The 9,462-nt window shown below is 51.7% G+C and overlaps 1 protein-coding gene across 1 annotated transcript in view; it reads right to left on the bottom strand.

The window, feature by feature from the left end:
- Positions 1-764: 764 nt before the first annotated feature.
- The window catches only part of DIPK1B (divergent protein kinase domain 1B), a 31,210-nt gene continuing 22,512 nt past the window's right edge, over positions 765-9,462 (bottom strand). Inside the window, exons 3-5 of the mRNA XM_056860708.1 lie at positions 2,863-2,970; positions 2,291-2,470; positions 765-1,581 (exon numbers count right to left, since the gene is read on the bottom strand). Of these exons, the coding sequence (XP_056716686.1) occupies positions 769-1,581; positions 2,291-2,470; positions 2,863-2,970 (1,101 nt within the window). The 3' untranslated portion in view covers positions 765-768. The remainder of the gene's footprint in view (positions 1,582-2,290; positions 2,471-2,862; positions 2,971-9,462) is intronic.

Genomic DNA, 9,462 nt, shown 5'->3' with positions numbered 1-9,462 from the left:
GTTTCCTGATCACTTAGCTCCTGTGCCTGCAACAATCTGAATCCTTCCAAAGTGACTAACAGCATAATTTGTTCTGCTTGGGTTTCCTTGGAACAATTACTGAAACAGCTGTACTCCTTCCCCCAGTGTCCAAGAGGCTATCACATTTAATTTTCTTGACTCAGAAGCGAAGAGTTTTTTGATACAAACTGCCTTGAGTGTGGGTGCAAGGAGGCCCACCCTCATGGAAACACAGCTCCCTTCAGCCCCCCCCCCCCGCCTTCCACAGGTACAGGAGCAAGAAACCTGGAAATTTGTACACATCAGGCAAGTTGCGTTTTCCACAGAGAGGCAAAGCAAGGCAGGTTTTTAATCACTGGCCATCCTAAGAAAAATTCTAAGCTAAATTGATGACAACTCTGAAGTGGTGCCAAGTGACTATAACACTTAAGAACCGCAAGGAGATTTTAAAAGCATTTCAGTCACCTCTGTCGGGGGACCAATGAGAGAAATGCTGTTTATTTACATGAGAAGCGTTCAAGTTGAGCCACAAGCATTACAGCAACTCTCGCTAGCAGCCCTTCACTCTAGAGTGCCTTTCGGCTGGTTCCCTGTCCTTTTCCACCTGGCCCAGAGTCTTCCTGGTGCTCACCAGCTTCTCGGCTCTGTTCTACAGCAACATTCTCTCACAGGCCTGATGAGCAATACTGATCAGGTTGCCCAGGAGGGAGGATGAGATAAATTCTGGTTCTTTCCAGCAGCGTTTTGTCTTTTCTGTGCCCCCAATCTCTATGAGTATTTGGTATTTGAAATTTTTTTCCACAGCAGTGTCTTGAGACTGTTCAGCACGAGTGAGTGATGGACTTCCATTTGGCTTGCCAAGCCACTGAGAGTGGTGCAGGTTTTCAGCTGCTTCTGCAGCTCCTCTCTGAGGTCCGGGGGCACTCCATGGAGCAAGAACTCCTGGAGAAGGCCACACACTTTGGCCAGGTTGGGCTGGACCACGTCGCTCTTGCACAGCTTCATGAGCTTGTCACAGGGCGCCACGCAGTCCTTCCCGTAGGTACAGTCAATGTTCTTCTCACAGTGGCGCCCCTTGAGGAACCGCCGGATTGTCATCTCTGTTGCCACTTTTCTCAGGTCAACGATCTTGAAGTCATACTTGTTGTTATAGCCCATGTTCCTGAAGCCGGTCTCACAAATGTAGAAGTTCCCATAGGTGCCATGAAATATCTCCTCCACAAATTCCAAAAGGCCTATGGCAATTTTGGCTCGCCGTGACCACGCTGGGGAGAACCACTGGTGAATAACTCTCTGGATGGCAGAAGGCAACAGTGGCTGCAGAAACTGAGGGACGTCCATGTTGTAGAAGGAGGTGTGGGCGATCTTCTCAGTGATGTACAGATCCCCACAGTGGCCAAGCAGTTTGGAGGCGTGTTCTTTCTCATGCAAAGACAGGGTGAGCAGAAAGTCATTCTGCTGGAGCAGGGCCCATATGGATTTGGCCTCTGCCAAAGACAATTTGCCATCCTGGCTGACATCAGCCACGGTAATAATCTTGTTCACTAAGGGTGCAAGAGAGGGCTGGTCTCCCAGGTTGGACTGTAAAAGACAAACAAAGACCAGGTCAGCTTCCACCATCTCTAAACATAAAGTATCTTGAGGCTGAATGGCTTCCTGCTTCAGAAAAAAAGATCTCTGCCTGCAGAAGGCCGAATTAGCCTGCCTCCCTGGCACTCTGCTTTTCTGCACCGGGAGCAGCATTGAAATGAACAGCCCCACCCCCCTGCTGCTTGAAATGTTGCCGCTCAGATAAAAGTATCACCACTATTCTGCAGCATGCATAAATCGGGCCTTTCAGAAACTACCTCTCTGCCCCTATTTTAGATTTTGATGGGACAAATTCAGCTACTCTTTGGCTCAAGGCAATTGTGAAACAGCCAAGAATCTACAACTAGGAGAGAGAGGTTCCCACCCTTTTCCAACCATCACTCCTGCTCTTCCCTCTAGGCAGAAGATGTATTTCTACATCCTCTAGAATAAGCATGAGGGTGTACAGGCCAGTTAATATGTGCCTACTTCTCACTCCCACATGGCCACAGCAACAAGCCAGAACTGGCGAGTGCCTCCCAGACTTGCCACGCCAGCCGTCAGCTTTCCACACATTCAGCAGCAAAGTAACCAGAGCTGGTGATCTAAACAAACATGGAAACCAGCTTTTAGATGGCCATTTGCTTGCCTTCCCACTGTTCAGTTTGTACCCAAAGTTTCAGACTTAATGCCCTGCCAGCATAGTCATAATTGCACTGACTTTTAAGAAATTCAGGAGCATGTCTCGGAATTCATCCATTGAAGTTCCCCTTGTGGGCTTGTCGAAGAGAACCACGTCTCTCCTGAGCACAGAGTCTGGGCTGCTGTCGACCTTCAGGGAGTCCTCAGAAATGCCACACTTAACGATCACCTCCTTCTCCTTCCAGAGTCCGCTGTACACCTGCACAGAGTTACAGCACTTGGATGGGTTTATGTTCACCTCACCACCAGGAGGCTGTTTCAGGCTGTGATCATATAGAACACGTCACACTAATTTCTTCCCCAAACCCTCCCTATTTCAACCCCAGGCCTGCCCCACCACTCTCTCACCCCCTTTGTACTCAAGCTCTGCACTCTGTCCCTCTTCCGTCTGTCCATCACTCTCCTTGCTGCTCAGACATCCAGTCCAGCAGTTTCTCCTTCTCTTTCTTGAACTCCAGCCCATGTCACGCCATCCTTAGTCCTTGTGTAAACCTGTTCCCAACCAACAATATTACTTCCCTTACAGAAATTGCACTGCCTGCCAAACGTCTGTTACTGCCGCTGTGCCCATGAGCATTCTGATCAGCCTACCTGGTGTGTCGGAGAGGATGACAGACACTGCTGGAACACCAGAGTGTGGTCCTCACACAGGTCTTTGCACGTGGACCCAGAAATTATCCCTTTATTATACTGGTCGCACTGGGAGGGAAGAGAAAATGAGCATCATTAGCAAGTTCACTGCTTCACACACAGACTGGGTGGCTGTTCTCATGCCCAAGAGACCTGATTCTCAGGGTAGGTTTACATCTGTGACCCATCTCTGTGAAAACACAAAAGTCATTGTCATATGGACAGTCAGTGAGTCTGGCTCAGCTGTGGCCTCAAGATTCTGAACACACCTGAAAGACAAGTCAAGAATTCATTTACAACTAATGATAATAATTACCAGAAGCTCTATTTGGATATTCCACTTAATTTATGAGAATGACTTGGCTTCTTACTGCGGACGAGTTAGTATTTTTCCCTGTGATGTGCAATCTCATTCTGACACTGCCTAACTCACAGCCCTGGGTTTTCCAACCAGGGACGAAGACAGAGCACAAAACCCTTGAAATGAGGGACATAGAGAGAAAGAGAAAATGCCCAACTGACAGAAGCACAACAGCTGGTCCCAAAGGATTTGAGCAGATCTCTGCTGCCCAAGGAGGCAGAAGGACAGACCAGCAAAAGCTAACGTAATGGAAGAGGTCTGTAGAATTTAATTTGACCTTTTAAAAAAATGCCAGGGAGTGGAGAAACCAAGGCTCTCGGCGCACTAGGAAGGACCGCAGGCTTTCGGCCAGTGGTGATTGGCAGAGGTCAGGAGTAGTGTTGCTTGCCCCCAAAAAATAGTTTGCAATGAGGAATCCTTAGGAATGCAGCAACAGGAAGAGGTTGGGAAGTCAAAAGAAACATAAGGGGCTAGAAGGGCAGTGAGAAGAAGGCAGGAGACTGAGGGACCAGGGAAGAGAAAAGGGTGCCTACTCAGAATCCGGCATGCTGATTTAGAACTCCTGGCTCCTGAGTCTGGCCACAGAACTCTGGCCTAGTTGGATGACATCTACCTGTTGACAAATAGGTATGGGATGAGAATTGGTTGAGACAACAGAGAACCCTGAAGCTGCAGGGGCCAGACAAATGGGGGGCGCCGGAGAAGGGCGCTAGGGTGCTTGCAGAGCCTGACTTCCACTCAGATGCAGGGGAAGGTGGCTCGCTGCAAGAGGCTCCTGAGAATCAGGAGGTCTGTAGGCAGGCTCTGATACCATGGCAGGCTCTGAAGCTTTCATGTACCTGTCGGAAAAGCATCCTTGCCTTCCTTTTGAAAAGATGTCCCAGGTTCGGGAAATGGGCTGAAGGCACAAAGCACTGCTCCGTTGCTGAGGCTGAGAAGGTCTGGCATCACTGGGAGCCCCCTGGAAATGCAGAGATCTTGAGTAGGCAAGCAGCCCCCCATCTTCTGCCCCCTCCCATGCTTTGCCAACAGCAGCCAACCTGCACCCCTCTGCCTGCCCCAGCCTCCTTCAGGAATCCTTCCTGCCCCCACAAACTCCTCTGAGCAGTCCAAGATCGCCTTTGTGGTGCCAGAGCACCAATGGAGGGATGAGCACTTGGCTGGCAGGATGGGGCACGGCTAGGGCCCAGCTGACATTTCATCGCCCCGTGGCCACGCCCTCCGAGGAGCAGCTGTGTCTTGCTTGGTGCCAGGGATCAGTCAGCAACACCTCCTTACGAACGAGAATCCATTAATGTGTCAAAATGCAGCAGGCACATCATGGAGGCAAAATGAAGAGGCTCCTCACCAAGGGAATGTTTTCAGAAGGGTGAGGGAACCAGGCGAGATAAGCACATCACAGAGGACCCAGCAACACCCCTTTCAAAAAGGCCAGGACCTGAAGTGGAGTATTGTCCACATCAGTTGTCATTTCAAGGTCTGCATGTTCAAGAAAAAGATGCCCCAAACAGAGGCCATCCCAATGCGGGAAGCCGCCTGCCTGATTTTACTCTTCTGGCTTGCTTGTGGAAATGTGCCAGGCCAGAAAAAATATTCCATTTTCCCCAAAGACTTTCCCCCCTATTTTTATAACAATAACAAAAGGGAAATTTAGGGGAACACTGAAAAAAACCCTCTGTCAGGAGCAGGCCATGAGGATGGTATGCGGTAATGCGATTGTGCTGCTTCCAGGTGCTGTGCTATTCTGTCCAAGGCCAGTCTATGCCCCGTGTTTAGTCTTCATAGATTCCCATACTGTGGGAATCGCCAAGTACTCCCTTCCTGCCTCTTGGAGGGGAGGGGTTGCCTGGGTAACCAGTTATCTCCTTTTGCTCTTCCATATATGCTATGTACCTTGCCTTTGACCCTTACTAGTGTCCTTTTGAATATGGCTTCTGAAACCTGTCGATTCTACCCAATAAAACTGCTTTTGTGGACTGGTTGTCTGCTGAAGTCTGTTTAAGGGGGCACAAGGACTAGAACTTACATTAAGACACTAGTCCTATCCTTACTTGCTGACCTTGGCTGGAACCCTGGAGGGTTCGCCTGGACACTCGTCTCCTCGGCTTGGGGAGCAGGACAAGCTCCCCGAGGACCCCGACTTTCTGCGTGCCGTCTTGGAGGAGGCGCAGCGGACTTACGCAGAGTCCACCTGGCTGGTTGGGCTGGTGATTGATCAGTGGCGTCGCCTGGCAGCGGCCACCCCCTGGAGAACTCAGAACGCTGATTTACGTGTCCATAACAACCTCTTGGGACTGGATACTTTGCTGGAGGAGGCCCGGTTGGCGCAAGAGGACTTTGCTCTCCTAACTCGGTTATTGGCTGAGCTTGCGCTCCGCGGGACGCAATGAGTCGGCGGCCCCAATCCAGGGGCCTGAGTTCTGTTTCCCAATGGCAGGGGCTCGGGGGGAGACATTCCTCAAACTGTTCCGGATCCCACCCTATGCCGCCGGGAAGCACAGAACGCTGCTGCCAGGACAGTCCTGGTTCTTATGAATTTCATGCCGACCACAGCGACGGCGGCCAACGTCGAGAAGGTACTAACTCCTGAATTCGGTCCTTCCTCTGCGGATCTTGCTCAACAGGTCCAACCGCTGTTGGGCCAGCACAAGGAAATCCAAATGCTCTTGGAACAAGCGGCCGAACCAATTGTGACGGCTGCCGCGGTCGCCAAACTCAAGGCGGACCGGGCGCTCACTGACCGGAGGCGGGCAGAGGAGCAACTGTTGGTGGATGTGGCCGCCGCTCAGGCATGAGCGACAGCAGGAATTGGAGCGTGGTCGAAAGTTAGTGGGGGACTGGACTGGTCTTTCCCCTCGTTTTCTTTGGGCTCCCCGGAACCTGGCCTGCCCCGGGAGGTAGCGCGCAGGCAACGGCTCACCTTTGCTCCTGATGTGCAAGAATATTCGGAGGAGGAGGACTTGTATGCAGAGCAGGGCAACTGGAATACGAACTACTGAGTCAGCCAAGCCCGACGGACTGGGGGGGCTGAGGAGATCCATGCCTTGAGATTTCAAAACCGAGCTGTTGGATCGTATGGCCTGTATGCAGGACCAAATGGACATGTTGATGAATGAGTACGGTCGCCTACAATGAGCTCAAACGGTGCCTGCGCCGTCACCGGTCCCAGGACAACAACCCCCTGGCCAGCAGCCTCCGCTGCAGCCGGCCCCAGGGCAACCTCCGATGCAACCGCCTCCGGGGCAGATGGCCCGGTACAACCGGCTCCTGGGCAGACGGCCCCGGGACACCCCATCCCTGGACAATCGCCGGTACCACCACCAGTGGGACCGGTCCAACCTGTGGTCCCGGTCGTGCAGTGAAAGCAACCCCATTTGCGAGTGACTTTCAATGGCTCCGCGGACGTGTTGCCGTTTTCTGCATCAAGTGGACAGTTACATGAGAGAACAAGGGCATACCTTTCCCACGGAAGACAGCTGAGTGAGATTCGTTTCCTCGCTTTTGGCTGGAAGGGCTGCAGAATGGATGGTCCTCCAGTTTGATACCCGGGCTCGCTCCATACGGTCGCTTAAAGAATTCATGCAAGCGTTGAGACGTTTCGAGGATCCATTTCAAGGGGAGAAGGCCAAAGCGGCCCTCCTACAACTCCGTCAAGGATCCTCCTCAGTCCGAGAGTTTGTGGATGAGTTCCAAAGACTCGCTTATAAAATAGTTGATTGGACTGAAGCTACCCTGGTGCATTACTTCAGAGCACCATTGCATCCTGAAATTCTAAACTGGGCATACATGCAGCGAGACCCAGGCACCTTGGAAGAGTGGATTTTACTGGAGGAGGAAGTGGAAAGCTGCCACCAGTTTATTTCCCTTGCCCGACGGCAGGCCAGGGGGGAGGGAACCCAGAAAAACCCTCCCAAACCTGCCGCTCCTCAGGCCCCGCGGAGGCCGGCTCTACTTCCACATGACCGAGCGTTGCGGTTTCAAAGGGGAGCCTGCCTCGTTGGCGGTGCCATGGCTCACTTTGCTGCCACTTGTCCGTCACGCCCGGGACTGCCGAGTCCCACTCTCCAGCCAGAGGGGACTCCTCGCGGGAGAGGACGCGCTCGGGGGAGAGGCACCACAGCCGAGCATCGCTCCGAGACGAAAAGTGCCCCCAGCTCTACACGCCGGAGAAGTGATGACAGACATTTCGCCAGCGGACCTGTCGGGGTCCAGGATTACAGTTACTACTCCTGGGAAGAGTAGCTCCGCTTCTTCAGAGGAGGGTGACCACTGGAACTCCCCAGCCCTTAACTTGGAGTCTCCCCTCGAACAGCCAAAAAACGGACTGGGTCAGCGGTAGAGGGAGCGATACTGCAGACCTCCGCAAGTGTTCCTGCGAAACCCGAGGCTCCTGTTATGGTGAGTGAAGTAGGAGAGACTGTGTATGTAGATGTGATATTACGACATTATAGGAAAGGTCCTCAATTACAAGTTAAAGCCTTAATAGACTCTGGATGTGCCCGCTTGTTAATTAAGGAAACCACCTTTAAGGCGCTCCAAGTGAAGTCAGTCCCTTTGCTGGCACCTGTTCAATTTGCCCAAATGGATGGCAGTGATTTCAGGGGGGAGGCAGTCGACCGTCGCACTGATGAAGTGGTGATGGGAACTGGCCACCATAGGGAACAAATCAACTTTACTATTGTGCCCAATGTTTGATATGCTGTGGTGTTAGGAGCAAATTGGCTCAAAGGACACAGTCCCACCATAGACTGGGAAGCTGAGACTTTAACGTTCAATAGCCCGCTATGTGAGTTACACTGATATGAAGTGGCCATTAAAACTGTAATCAAACCAACTCCTGCCCTGGCCTCGGACACCTCCAGTCCGACCCAATTGCCACCTGACTATCAGGACTTTGCAGACGTATTTAATGTGCAGGAGTGTGATGTGTTACCCCCCCCCACCGCCGGACGGACTGTGCTATTGAAGTGGTGGGGGATGGAAAACTGCCAAAGAGTAAGATCTACCCCATGAGTCCTACGGGATGGACGGTGCTCCGCGAATTCTTAGATAAGAACTTGGCTCGTGGTTTCATCCGACCCTCCACCGCGCCCTATTCGGCACTGGCTTTCTTTGTGCGTAAGAAAACAGGAGATTTGCGTTTGTGTATTGACTTTCGAAAACTCAATGCTGTTACTCAAACGAATGCTTATCCCATCCCCCTCATTTCTGATCTCTTGGGACAATTGAAGGAGAGACACATTTTCACCAAATTGGACTTAGTCGAGGCTTATTACAGAGTCAGAATCTGGGAGGGGGATGAATCTCTGACAGCCTTTTCCAGTTGCTTTGGGATGTTCGAATTTATGGTGATGCCTTTTGGATTAAAAGGGGCCCCGGGGGTCTTCATGCAACTCATTAATGAGCTCCTCCATGATCTACTGTTCAAAGGAGTGGTGGTTTATTTAGATGATATTCTCATTTACTCTAAAACCATGGATGAGCATGTTGCATTGGTTCGAGAGGTGTTGCAACGTCTCAGAGACAATCAGCTCTATGCTAAAGTGTCTAAGTGCGAGTTCCATAGGAAACAATTGACTTTCCTAGGATATATTATCTCACACCAGGGACTGACTATGGATCCTGAAAAGGTGCAAGTGGTGCTCGGTTGGGAACCACCCTCTACTTGTAAACAGGTCCAAAGATTTCTTGGGTTCGCAAATTTTTACAGGGCGTTCCTCCCACATTCCGCTCAGATTGCGCTACTCATCACGAACCTCCTTAAGACTAAGGGAAAGGGGAATACAGCCACCTTACCCAACGCCCGGGTGGAGTGGACCCCCCCCCCCAGTGTCAAGCCGCCTTCGAGAGTCTTAAGCCTGTTTTGCAGCACCCAGACTGCAATCAACCATTCATAGTGCACGTAGACGCTTCCGATGTAGCAATGGGGGGTGCGCTCCTGCAGCGGGGGGAGGATGGGCACCTGCATCCGTGTGCTTATTTTTCTAAAAAGTTCACTCAATCCGAACTCAATTGGGCCCTTTGGGAAAAGGAAGCTGCCGCGGTAAAGCATGCCCTGACAGTGTGGAGGCAGGTTTTAGAAGGTTCCAAGGTGCCTTTTGAAGTGTGGTCCGATCACAAAAACCTAGAGGCCCTAACGGGGGCTCGCAAGCTGTCCGTGAAGCACGTGCGCTGGGTGGACTTCTTTGCCCAGTTTCGAT

This window comes from Euleptes europaea, chromosome 14 (genome assembly GCF_029931775.1).
Source record: "Euleptes europaea isolate rEulEur1 chromosome 14, rEulEur1.hap1, whole genome shotgun sequence".
NCBI lineage: Eukaryota > Metazoa > Chordata > Lepidosauria > Squamata > Sphaerodactylidae > Euleptes > Euleptes europaea.
Note: the sequence above shows the minus strand (reverse complement) of the source record. Positions and strands in the feature narration are given on the sequence as shown.